The sequence below is a fragment of the Melanostigma gelatinosum genome, assembly GCF_949748355.1.
Source record: "Melanostigma gelatinosum genome assembly, chromosome: 7".
NCBI classification, from domain to species: domain Eukaryota; kingdom Metazoa; phylum Chordata; class Actinopteri; order Perciformes; family Zoarcidae; genus Melanostigma; species Melanostigma gelatinosum.
Window position 1 is genome coordinate 12,329,623 of NC_136640.1, and position 14,201 is coordinate 12,343,823.

Consider the following 14,201-nt stretch of genomic DNA (forward strand, 5'->3'; position numbering starts at 1 on the left):
ACTGAAGTCAAGAACACTCTGGAGGAGGTAGGCGTGCCATTGTTGAAGTCTACAATCAAGAGACGCCTTCAAGAATCTAAATACAGAAGCTTCACAACAAGGTGCAAACCTCTGGTAACTGAAGAACAGGAAGGCCTCATTAGACTTTAACAGAAAACATCACTGACCAGTTTGGGAACCAGATTCTTTGGACGGATGAAACCAAGATGAACTTGTACCAGAATGATGGGAAGAGAAAAAGTGTGGAGAAGGAAAGCAAACCACATCATCTGTCTAACATGGTGGAGGCAGTGCTTTGGATGGGCATGTATGGCTGCCAATGGAACTGGGTCACTGGAGTTTATTGATGATGTCACAGCTGATAGAAGCAGCAGGATGAGTTCTGAGATGTATCGGGCTATACGATCTGCTCAGATTCAGCCTCATGCTACAAAACGTATTGGACGGCGCAGTTCAGATGAATAATGACCCAAAACATACTGCAAAAACAACCTATAGTATGTCAAAATAAGTCAAAGGTAGTCATAGTATAGTTTGTCATAAAAAGTCATATTATAGTGTTGTAGAAATGACAAAAAGTCATAGTATTGTATGTCATAAAAAAAAAACGAGAGTATAATATATCATATGTGGGGGTCCTGAAGGCCACTGTCATCGTCAAAGTGTTCAAAGGGTTAAAAGTGTTCAGCTCCAGGTTGTTCTGATCACACCACAGGACCAGCTGATCAACCGACTGTCCGGCAAGAGGCCGATGACGGTCGTGTCATCTGCAAATATGTAATGTCGTAAAAAATGGCAGAATAGGGCCAGATTTAGATCTGGCTGATAGTTTATCATGTCAACAAAAAGTATAGTTTGTCACAGTGTAATCTGTCAAAAAACAAAATGATGTCATGAAGTCATAGGAAAGCATATCAAAAGAAGTATGGTAGAGTATGTCATTAAAAAGTACTGATAGAACTGATAGTTTTAAAAGATGCCATAAAGCATAGCATGTCATGAAATGTAATGCGTTTTAAAAGACGTCATAACAAAGTCAGAATATAGGAAGTCATGAAAAAGTAATTACAGTACGTCATAAAACATTTCATAAAGTCATAGTATAGTATGATAGGAAATGTCATAAAAAGTGCAATACATCACAAAAATGTCATTGTAGTATGTTTATCAATTTCATGTTATGTCACAAAGTTGAGTTTTCATAGTTTCATGGGTATGTCATTAAAAAGTCATAGTATGTTGTGGCATAAAGTGTCAGAAAAGTGATTGTATCGCATGTCATAAAAGTCATATTGTATAGCAAATCATAAGCATTTCATAGTCGAGCGTGACATTAAGAAAGTCAGTGTATTATGGCGTAAACATGTCATAAAATAAGATGAGATCATGTAGAAACAAACCAGATCTGGGTCATAAAATGATTACTGTTCATAGTACAGTATGTCACAAATAAGTAATAGTTTAGTACGTGTAAAGAGAAAGTGATAAAACAGAATTCACAAGTTTGCTGTTGCTAAAAGACTTTCCTCAAGGAGATAAATAATGTATCGGTTCCATAAAACTACTTCTAAATGCATCACAGATTGATATTGAAGTGGTTTGTTTTGATCTTTTCCTGTTGCTTGTCCATCATGTAGCAAATGAACAGTGACGAGAGACCTTTATGTACTTGAGCAACAACTACCGGTAGTTATAAAAGCCGGCTACACTGGTTCCTTTGTGTTCCTTTATTCAAATTTTTAAAGACACAGTAGTACAGCATCCCAATTGTTGGGAGAGATTTCAAAATAAAAGCAGTCTTCGTGATACAGGTCAATTCATCAAGGTTTATTCAAGAACAAAATGAGGGGAGGAGGGAACAGCGGGAGAAGTTCAGGGAAAGACAGAAGTTTATTTTATCAACACAGAAGGTACATTTATTCAACCGGCCCATAACCACCCCTATAATAAAACAGTATGCACACTTAGGTACTCGTTCTCCATGAAAGCATGCATTAGTTCTCCATCGTGTAGCGATTAGTCAGCAAGAATCCTTTACATTCGCTGACCGTCTGCTTCTAAATCTCATTTACAGTGGAGGACTTTAACGTGACGGCTCTAGGACAGGAAGAGGGCCACGGCCCCTCATGGCTGGAGTCGAGTTAGCATTACCCTCCTGTTAACGGCCATTATTACGTGTCCCTTCAAGAACAACATCGTCTCTTTACAGGACAGGTGACGACTAGTTACCCAGGCGTTAAGAGCAACGCAGAGAACATAGCATTAAATCATTAGTGACAACTAATTCCCACCCGAGCACATCAACAACGTCACTGAGGATTTGGAGGAGGGATGATTATGACGTAGCTGGTCCCGATAGGCCCTCTTCACAGCAGCCATTGTGATCAGTCATTGCAGGGTAAACAGGTGTAATTAATTACATTAATTATGGCCGTGCTGCATTTTAAGGTGTGCCAGGGCCCTGGTATTTGGCAAGCTGGCTCACTGGAATGACTTAATAGAATGAGAGCGCAATTAATTTGTTCAATAAAACCTATTTACCCGGCTGCGACACATCTAAATGGCTGCTGTGAAAAGGGCTCGTTACAGCGGGTTAGGGTTTGACCGATTCAATCAGAGTACAGAACAAACTGTGTATTTAAATCCGGTTCACAGAGTTGGGTAAGGACACCGTCGGAGACTGATTAGTGCATGCAACCATTGAGAGTTCATCACATTACATGCAGTAATAGACACCCCATTATTTCTCTGTCAGAGCTTTGTATAGAACAATCCTGTGACCCGTTTAGGAAACAACAGGTTTGGTCTGGTGTAAAGAAGAAAACAAAAGAGCCGAGTAGACCTGCACAGACTTCTCAATCAGTTCTCTGGAGAGCTGCAGCAGCATCTCATGGAGGAGACGACTATCAAAGGGTGAATTTGGGAGGAAGCTCAGCTAAATAAACAGCTTGCTGCTCAGAGTTTGCGTCTAGCGTTGAGAGAGAAGCGCAGCAGTATGGAGAGCTAGCCTAGCGCTGCATGCTAGGTAGCTAACAGACGAGAGATAAGCTGCAGAGGACGTAAAGGGAGGAATGTGAAGAGGGGTTCTGGACAGCGACGCTTAGCTCGTACAGAAGCACATTAGTCAGCATGCATCACTTAATGCAAGTTCAGCACCCTTTGCTGTTGTTAAAGCACCCATTTACAGCAAAGAGGGGGAACCAAGAAGCCTGTGCAGGGCCTGAACATAGTCTACTACTGGACAGTGGAAAAAAGAAAAATGGATTCAACAATTGTTAACAGCTTTCTCTATACATTTACCAGTTGCTCCTGAACATCAATAAATATCTTGTGAAAGTGTTGGGTGGTTGTCTGGTGAGGCCATGTTGGGCTGGTTATGCGAGGACCAGAACTGTGGGAAAAGGAGAAAACAAGAATAAATATATTTCATAAGTTTAAAATGCACATCAGATTTGCTTCGTGTCATTTAAAGTGTTTACACAATAATAAGAGAGAAACGCTTACCACTGATAGCCTCCTGGGCAAAGTACTTGACATCCATGTCTGTGTCTGTGGAGAGCTTCTCCAGCACCGGCTTCACTTCTGTCTGAAGGGCACTTCAGGACAAAGACGACAATTATTGAACAAACGCTCCTCTATCGCTCCGGAGAGAAAACAGCCGACGACAAAAATGACAGACGACATACTTGCTGTCGAGGACGGGGCCGATCTTCTGAAGGGACTTGGCCACGTTGAAGCGTACGTTGGCCACCTGGTCGTTGGACATCTTGAGGACCACTGGCAGCATCTGCTTCGTGGTGATGTCCTGGCCACACGCCTCTGACAAAGCCTGAGACGCACAATACAGACGGTCACCAGCCGTGAACAGCATTCACAAACAATGGACAAATACTCCATTCAAATAACAAACCAACACAGCTTCAGACATACTGAGAAAATGTGCCACCTTTACGGGACGTTAAGCCCGTCAAACACGAGAGCACGTTGATGGGAATCGATGCCGTTGACTCACATTGATGCAGAAGAGAGTCGTCATCCTGTGGAGGTAGTTGGGGTCGTTGGCCATGCCCAGCACTTTGGGCACGATGGTGTTCTGCGCCCACTCCGCTCCAAACTTCTCCACCAGCTTCATCAGGTTACAGGTGGCCGCCTCACGGATGGCATACACTACAATATGACAGCAAGAGGAGTTCCATTATTTACCTACACGTGTTCAATCAGCGGGAGGATTGTAGTCTTTGAGGCAAATTTGTGGCAATAGGCTATGTATAGAATAATGACTTTACTTAATTTGATTGAAAAATCTTACTATGTATACACAACTCGGTATATTGAGTAAATACAGTCATTGTAATGAGTCAGTGAGGGACAGACTCCGGGCTACTTTCTCTAGTCCTGTTTTTCTTCGGAGGGGATTATATAAGGGTGGCACAGTCCTAACCCGTCATCACCAAAACACACACACAGAAACTCGCATCAATACTAGCAGCATTCCAATGATGTAACCCAGTCGGCCCTTTGTCCTCAATAGCAAGTGTGTGTGTGTCTCTAATTGGAAAACTGGATACTCTGAGTGAAAAATGTCCCCAAAAGACAATGTTCAGAGTTAAATGGAGCGGTGAATATGGGGGATAGCCTCACAGAATGCTCGTACTAGATGTGTAACTCTTAACTGCAGTATAAATCTACATCCTCTATGACAGATTTTCTGGAGGTTATTGGGTTGTAAGAGCAGAAATAAAACTAGGACAATATTTGGAACAATCTGAATCCATAGAACAAAAGAATATAGCTAAACTCTTAAAGCAACCACTTGTAAAACGCATGTACTATGTCATGCCACAAAACAGTAGGTTTATATTTACAAGTTCAATTTGTTAACACCGTGGAGAACTTGAACCCATAATAAAGTGCCTTACCGTGGTCAATGAGCCAGGCCATACACAGGGTGTTGAGCTTCTCGTCAAAGAACTCCACCCCCTGAGAAAACATGGACACATTGTAATCAGATTACTCTCCTGGACGTCTACAGTCAAATCACATTGCCAATATTTCTCAGTGCTAATTAGAAGACCGTCAAAACATTCTGTGTGAGTTTCGGCTGTGTTCCTAGACCCCGCGACTCACCAGCTGTCCTGCCAACAGAGGCATGTACTCGATGATGGCGAGGCGGACCCTCCACTTGGCATCCTCCGCCAGCTCCACAATGGCTGGCAGCAGCGACTGGGAGAGCTGACGGATGCCGATCACCTCGTTCACACAGTCCAGGTTGGAGATGATGTTGAGACGCACCTCGGGGCACTGTGACAGAAAGATGAAGAGCAGCGCGTTAATAAGCACATGGCAGCACGCACTTTAGCACAACGAAGTATTTTGATATTTAACTCCGATTCCAAGTGCCACTGGAATAACAAACAATGGTCTAAGAGGAGGTAATTAGGATCTGTATGGACCTCAGGGAGCTCTTATATTACAGGATAATGAACCTGCATACAGTAAGAAGTTGTTTTCACCAGCTACAGTGTGATGCATGTTGCAACACGTTATCAATCTATAACTCCTTTATTAGCACACTTGATTATGATGTCTTTGAATGAAAGGCGGGCATTGCAAGCCTTTCAAAACAATAGTCAAATCTAGTAGTATGGGCCCTCATCCTTTCCAAACAGCTCAAAGTATTAGAAGCATCATATTGTACAACTCTAGCAGCGTTTTTATCTCTCAAGTGTAAATGCATTGTCGACAGCTAAGCTCCTTTCGTCACTGTAAACAAAATAACACTTCAAAGTAGTTTTGTCAAGAACATTATAACCCAGGTTTATATACCAGAGCCTTAAATGGAGATACAACAGTAACACTTTGTAATAATTTAGCCAATAAATAAATGGCACGTCTGCAGAACATCCTCCACCGTACTCCCTTTAAACTGTCCTCGGCACCTTGAGTTATTGAAATGTGCAAGTCAACGCTGTCAGTTAGGACATAAATCCAATTACCGTACTTTTTCGGACTATAAGCCGCTACTTTTTACCCCACGCTTTGAGGCGTCAGCTTAGAGTCCGGGGCGCTTTATATAAGGATTTTTCCGTAGCTTTTCTCCGCCACAACAACAACCGCAACTTCCGGTTCCGGTCTAACACAACATTTACGAGCTCCCGACACAGAACAGCTGCTACCAGCAACCCCTCTGCTACCAGCTGTTACTGACAGGGTCGCTACAATATGGATGAAGTACCTTTGACCTACCTCTCACTAGGACTGTTAACAAAAAAGGTTGAACGGCAAGATGCTTTTAACAGTACATGTCCGACTCGCTAGCTTCTAAGCTAATTTTAACATTACCGCCAATGGGGAAATGCTAACCGCGATTAGCATTAGCGAATATATAATATATCTTTGTACATCTTTTCATGCAGACATACTTGCATTACAGACTAAGGTCTCTCACGCTACCAAACGAAAAGCAATACAGGTACAGTTAGGACAATGTTTAGAAAAGTGTAGCATTCAGCGTGTTGTTGAAAGCATTTGTCATGTTTGACATGTTATGATGTTCATAGAAGACAACTTTAGTACTGTTAAAAGCATCTTGCTGTTCAACGGGGACACCTGCGGCTTATAGACCAGTGCGGCTTATCTATGTACACACGATTTTTTTTTTTCTTTTAAAAATCAGCTGGTGCGGCCTATATGCCGGTGCGCTCTTTGGTCCGGAAAGTACGGTATACACTCTTAGTCTTTGGTTTGTGCTGTGAGGAAACTGGGCCATCTTTAAATAGGACGAAGGAACGAAGCAGTGGAAGAAATGACAGCCGCAAACCTTCCAAAACAATCACATAAATATACGTCTAACCTGTCAAACTCGTGTCTCATCTCAATATGCAAGTGTCATGGAGATGTATTTGCAGGACAGGATGCCATAGGGCCATCGTTGTTCTCCATGAACCGGTTCTTTTAGCTGATGAATGTCATCGTACATTCTTCCTTTAGAATCCAGCCTATTGTAACGTCATGCACTCTCACATAACTCCACAAATATGCTTCTGTAACAGCTCTGGGAACAAATCCTTTCAAACGGTACGTCTCATACCGACGGCCACAAAAATAACAAATGCAAACCAGACACACTAATGAAAGGATATGTCCAATTTAATTACAGAACTACACTAAAATGTGCTAGCATGACGCACTTTAACCACCGACTACCTAGATTAGACACGCATACAATCAAAACGCATCTTGCAATATCGTATCTAGTTGCAAGGTGTCCAGCGTTTGTTTACACGTCCCTCTAGACACAGCAACCCCGTCCTCTAACTGTACGGCCTGTCTGGCTGCCAGCTGCACCCATCCTCCTCCTACCAGCCAGCTACACCCTGGGGCTGCAGCTAAGTGGCTTTAACCTTACTCAGCACTGCCTTAAGGGTTTCAAAAGCCAGGTGTGTAAAATGTCCGAAACTGAGCCCGGCCATGACGAGTGTGCGTTGCCTTTACCTCGTCCTTGAGCTGAGCCAAGAAGAGAGGCAGTAAGTGCTCTATTGTGTTGTCCTTGCCCAGGATGGTGGACAGGCCCATGATGACGGAGGCCAGGGCGGACTTCACATGCTGATTGGTGTCTGAGACGAGTTCCTGGTGAGAGCCAGAGAGAGCAGACAAACAAACGGTTAGGACAAAATGTATGCAATTAAAACATCAAAACTACTGCTGTGGGTCACATTCACAAGACCCTACAGAGAGGGGGGATATAATCCACTTGTGTGTAATATACATTTTCAATATTATTAACTCTTACGTTGGAATATTTTTAGGCATTATGTTCATGGCACCGTGTCCTAACATATTTCAAAGATAACTGATCAAACCAATATCATACAGAGCTTCAAGTGAAAACAAATAAGTACTTAAGAATTGTATGACTGTTCAGCTTTGTTTCAAACTTGATACGTTAACAGGATCAGCAAAACCAGCCCTTGTGACACTGATCCGTACTTTTTGTACGAAATAGTTATAGATCCAGGAATGTCACTGCCACTTCAATTAGTGAATAAAAAAAAATTCTATAAGATTTGTTAATCAGCAGCACTACAACTTAACTAGTGTTGGGCATAAACAACAGTGCCACCTGGTGTTCAAAATCGGACAACTACCGGCACACAGACACCATGTCTTACTCACTGTCTACCATTAATAGCCCTTTGTGGTCAGGGGGCATCTTAATTGCTCAGGAGGTAGAGCAGGATGTCCACTAATTGGATGATGAATCCCTCGCTCCTCTACTGTGCATGTGGAAGTGTTCGTGGGCATGAGACAAAACCCCCAATTGCTCTGGAAGGCTGTGCCATCGGTGTGTGAACGTGCATTCGATTAGATCCTGACAGGCAGGTTGGCACCCTCTGACATCAGTGTGTGAATGTGTGAGTGTTAACATGTAGTGGAGTTTGAGCGGTCGGAGGACTAGAAAATGGCTTTATAACGATTTACAATTACCATCTTTGGATATCTAAATGTCTGCTGTCTCTACAGGTTATAGTCAGATCATCCCTCCCATCCCTGTATGTGAATGCCGTCTACTTGTGATATACGTTACGCTGATCAAGAACATCAACGCAAGCACACTTAATGAGTGTCGCACTGTGGAAACATCTGCCAAATAGTTTGCCAATATGTCGTTTCATCCAAGATCTTACTCAAGCATTTGTTCTTATTTTGTTAGATTTGGCCGGTTTAAATATTCCACGCATCAACAGCTGAGACCTGAGCAAATGAAGCGAAGGAAAGCAAAGTACAGCTCATTAAAGAAACCAGTTTTACCACCGCTGGAAGATCAAACCTAACAAATCATAACTGTGTTGTAAATGTGCATCACATTTTACACAGCAGCTTTTTGGCTGAACCTACTGTACGTAACCATGAGCACACTATTCTATGCAACTGGCAAATTGTACAATAGACATTTTTAGTGTCTTTATGAGTGGTTAGTGTAACGCTGTTAAAACGTTTCAAAAACATCCGTTGCTCATCAGCAATTGAGTCGTCACAACACCACATGCCAACTATAAAAAGATAAGCCTCGAGTCCTTTATCCATGCTTAATAAAACATAGCAACTCAAAGTGGTTTTTGTTCGACTGCGAGGTGCAGCAGCAGAGAAACTTCACAGTGTGGCAGCCAGAACAGTATCTTACCTTGACACAGGGCAGAATGTGAGTCATGATGATTTGCTCACGATTGTCCTCTGGGAGGTTCTCACAGAACTCTAAGAAGAAGAAGGAGAAGAAGAAAACACCATCAATAAAAATATGGAACCGACTGGACAAGACACAAAAACAAGTTGTTGTCATTGAGTCTCTTCAGAAGGCAAATCAATGTTGAACAAATGAGACCCGCTCTCGCTCTTTGACATTATTTTGCCTTCATACTCTCTGGTATTAAGGCTTTATTACTGTGTGTGTTCATGTACTCACCTTTGACTTTGTTGGCGGCAGCAGCGCGGACCTCAGCTTCACAGTCCTTCAAAAGATTCTGGAAGGCCGGGACCAGATCGTTCTTGGTGATCTCTGGCCCGACTGCTTTCTGGAGCTACATTTGGAGAGAAATATATACGTGTCAATAGCCAAATAAGCATGTGGGGAAAACATCAATCGAAAAAATATACACGGATGAATTTTAGTGGAGGATCAAGAATAAAAGGTGGGTAATTAAAGCTTTGTAACAGGCGACATACCAACTATGATAATACTCAAAGCTCAAGCTGTCATTGAATTGGTAAATTGTCTCCAAAAAGAAGCTTACTTACAAGCAGATTAATCTGCCATTAACCCCATCACTGCCCCACATGCCAAAGTCCTGAACGCAGTGCAACAGCCCGGTTCAGCACTACGAGTAGAGCCGGACCGATTAACCGGCTGCCGATTGTAACTGCAGTTTTCAGCTGACCGGCCACGACTGGTCTCATATTTTACACAAATACGCCCCATGGCTAAGATATTGTACGTCGCACACAGCGGTACAAACAGCTAAGTCACAGCCAGACACACATTTGTGTGGAATTTCTCCAGCGCGAGTGAAGACAAAGCTCAGTTTAACACAACAGCACGTCTAATAAAAGGCACAAGAGAGAGGTGCAGTCAGAGCAGACAGCTTGTCAAGTGAACATTTTTGAATAAAACACTGTAGGTGTGCACGTTCAGATTTGTCAGGGGATGCAACCTAGGCTTAACAAAGATGAATTAATTAAAAAACACTTTAGTTGAAGAATCCTGAATGACAAATTGTTGAAAATAGCACGACTATATCGTTGAATTAAAGCAGTCCTCAATTATTTGTCTCTTAACGAAGCGTAACCGTGTCATACGTTGTAATAAAAGTGGCTGTGACATTTCACATGTAGCCTTGACTTACAACTGAACATTCAACCAACAATGGTAGAAAATACCAACATATTTACTGCATATTTGCCATTCAGCCTAAAAATGCAGAGATGTGATTTTTGGCCCTACATCAGACATGAAAGCGACAAACCAACGTTCCACCCAGAGTCATGGCTTAACAAAGTCGACCATAATATTAAAAAAAAAAAGAAGATATTAACCTACAAAGATCAGAAATAAAATGGAAAACATTTTACTGAAATGAGTTAAATTGGACTCACTGAAGTTTCATTACAGTGCTGTCCAGCCAGAGGGATGGCCATTAAGAGGACTTCTAACCACCTCTGTGTGTTTTTATTGCTTCATTCTAGTTTTCCTAAAAGTTCAATTAAACATAAACTTTTATCCCTTTTAAAATTGCAAAAAAAAAAAAAGCTACTACCAACCAGTTTTTAACCAATAATGTTATGACAACCATCAGCTTTGAGCAACAAAGGAGGTGTGTGTGTGGAGCCTCGGGATGGGACGACACAGGACTTTATCTTGGAATGCAATAAAAAAAAAAAAAACACACCATAAGTTGATGGTGGTGAATTTTAGTAATCGGGATAACCGCTTTTCCAAGCATAACTCTGTCACTGTGCACCAGTGAATGCATGTAATCTCTATTCATAAGAGTACAAGTGTAAATTCATACATCATTGATTAAGCAATTGGTACCAAATTAATGTAAATGTCGTGGTTTCTCCCACTCCCACTTGTGCAACCTATGCCTTTATTGCTCTATGAAAAAACGAATATGTTCCATTCAGCAATAATATTCCTGAAGAGAACATGCGCAACAGCAAAACCACACAAATGTAAATTAAGAAAAAAGTCACATTTCCCAATGCAGAAGTACCAGCACTCTGGAAGTACTTGGTACAGCTCGACTCTGAATCCAACATCATGGAAGAGTCAAACTGGGGCAACACTGAGCTACAATGCACTTGTTTCTCAATGTAAATGTTTGGCCAATTCTACATTTAACCAAGATGCCAGTAACGGGAGGACAAATTTGAAAAGAAAGTCTGCTACTAACCTCAGAGAACTTGTCGGCCACCATGTAGCGGACCCTCCAGGACTTATCTTCTGCAGCTTGGCGCAGTGTTGGCATCACCAGGGACTCCAGGTCCTCCTGAGGCAGCAGAGTGGCAATGCTGACACAAGCCTCCACAGCAAGCAGCCGCACTGAGTCCTGATGGAGAAAGGTAACATGATCAATTTGGCTATTCCCGGGATTAACAGCCGGGTGGTGGGGATGCAGAACACAGAGTACAAAAGCAGTTTAAATTGAGGAGAAAGAAGACAACTACTCGTACCTGCTCATCAGAGGCCAAAGCAGTGAAGAGGGAAATTATGTCACTTTTTACGTAATCCAGCTCCAGGACTTTGGCAAACTCCCCCAGTTTAGATGCTGCAGCACGACGCACCATCGGAGTGTCATCGGAGCACAAGGTGCGAAAATGCCTGGAGATAACCACAGACATTTCATCAGAGAACACCGAATAAACAAACTGTTGAGAAGCCGAAAACACTCACGTCAGGTATTGAATTACTTACTGGCGGATCTCTGCTTTGACGGTGCTGGAGACACGAGGATAACAGACGCTAAAGAGACCACAGGCAGATGTGCGAGAAGTGAACCAGTCACCACTGGCCAGCCGCTTGACCAAAGGCTCAAAGTGGACCTCGAGGTCAACTGGAGAATGCTCCTGAGAGATCTTGCGCAGGGACTCAACAGCTTTATCTCTGACGACGGTCTCCTCGACGGTAGCTAGGCTCTCCAGAGGAGGCTGTGTATCAAGAAGGAAGAAGACGAGATAGGGTCAATGTGCAACTATTCAGAGACACAAGACATTTAGTGTCCATAACCCTAGTGTCCATAACCCTAAACTGAATTCCTCATAAAAACAACCAAAAAATGCATTCTCCGATGACTTACCAAGAGACAGTGGACATACTCTGGCCCTCCCACCAACATAGTGAAATTGCCAAGCTGCTCAGCCAAGGCCAAGAGCACCTCATCTTCATCATAGATGGTGTCTAAGGGAGGAGGAAGAGTCATTACAAATCTGTGCACATATACATGTATGAAGTTGTAATACAATGACTGATTCGACAGCTAGCAGTTATATAAAGTACCACATATTCAGCATTTTTCCAGGTGACAACATTAAAATAATTATCTGGGTGAGATGATTCACTTTATTACCTGTGAGGAAAGGAAGGAGTTCAGTGCGAGTCCTCTCAACACCAAGTGCCAAGGCAATAGTGGACAGCTTCTTGATGCTGTTCAGTCGTAACTGCAATCAGCATTCACAAGTGTAAGCACGTTCAATAAACGGTGTCAATGATTAATGTTAGGCTTGACAGTACTCCACTAACCCAGGTAGGAATTAGTAAAAAGGCATTTCATGTTAACGTTATAATCTTGACTACAGTCCGCGTCTTCGCAACCAGTAACGTAAAACGTAACGTTGACGTTATTCAGCGTTTCTAAAGAAAGCTGAATCGAAATGATAGTTTTACGGTTGCATTAATTGATAAACAGGCCAATAACAGTGAACCCACTGCGGCCTGTAACGCCCTGCTGTTGTGATTGCTAACTTGAATCTGTTAGCTAGCATTCTGTTAGACGATGAAACCAATGGTTAGCTTGTGTTACCAACTGTTATCAATTACACAGCTTTAACATTTTAGTTGATCGAACTACGCGGCGAAAAACACAAACGACTAAAAGTTAACGTCTTAAATAATGACAGCAAATCAACTATATTGGCAGAACATATACGATAGGCCTTGGTCGGGAACGTTAGCTTGCGTATGTGCTAGTTAGCTTAGCGTTAGCTGGTAATCAGATGCGCGACTAAAATAACGTCACGTAAAAATGTTTTTACAGTACATTATAAACGACGATTCAAGTGTTATTAACGTACCTGGACATCCTCATTTCGCAGTTCGTCAATGAGAACGGCGATAGGGTAGAGAGAGTCGTCTCCATCAGCTCCTGCCATTTTGGATATTGTTGCAGTTACCGAATGGCGCTGCTGTGTTGCACTACGGGGTTTCTGCGTGAGAAGAGCGGCTGCAGGGCCTCCTACACTTCTGCTGCTGCTGCCTTCAAGAAACCACCGAGAAAAACCGCAAAGCAACAACTTCGGGTCAAGCGATTAAAAACCACAAATGACAAAATTAAATACTATATGAAAAAAATGAAAAAACTTCAACATGCAAAACATCCAAGAATGGTAGAACCATCGAATTGTGTAATATATAAAGTACCCAATATTTACAGCAGTAAAAGTATCACTTTTAGTACTGAATTTAGAATTATAGTTTATTTACACTGTTTACAGGAAAAGTAGGGCCACACTGGAAAAGCGCCACCTCACAATGATTCAACATAAACACATGTATTTGTAACCAATGTCATGAATATAATTGATAAAACGCAAAAAAAAATGTTATTGAATTTAGTATACTATAGTATGTCGTGTACAGTGTATATAATCGATTGGATGTAATTACAATACATGATTCCAACATCCAACACATAGAAACTGTATAACGTTAAATAAACAAACAAACAAATAAACTAAACTTGAATAAATTACACATGATGCCAATATAGAGGCAAAGTAGTATTCCAAAGAAACAAAGTATTTGTGGGAATGGCGTAGGTAGCGGTGTGTACTGGCACGAGTAGACTGGCCCTTGCACCCATATTCATAGGTTGAAACATAGTTACAGAAACGCTTTTATTTTGAAAAATGAAAAACCGGATATTTAA

At 42.0% G+C, this 14,201-nt stretch overlaps 1 protein-coding gene across 1 annotated transcript; it reads right to left on the reverse strand.

The window, feature by feature from the left end:
* Window positions 1–1,806: 1,806 nt before the first annotated feature.
* On the reverse strand, window positions 1,807–13,472 carry ppp2r1bb (protein phosphatase 2, regulatory subunit A, beta b). The gene is made up of 15 exons (XM_079272687.1): window positions 13,348–13,472; window positions 12,624–12,714; window positions 12,354–12,454; window positions 11,972–12,204; window positions 11,731–11,878; window positions 11,451–11,606; window positions 9,464–9,578; window positions 9,185–9,255; window positions 7,495–7,629; window positions 5,128–5,301; window positions 4,920–4,980; window positions 4,013–4,167; window positions 3,687–3,829; window positions 3,505–3,596; window positions 1,807–3,391 (listed from the first exon to the last, which is right to left on the reverse strand). The coding sequence occupies exons 1-15, from the start codon at window positions 13,423–13,425 to the stop codon at window positions 3,375–3,377; spliced, it is 1,770 nt and encodes a 589-aa protein (XP_079128813.1). The 5' UTR covers window positions 13,426–13,472; the 3' UTR covers window positions 1,807–3,374.
* Window positions 13,473–14,201: the final 729 nt, after the last annotated feature.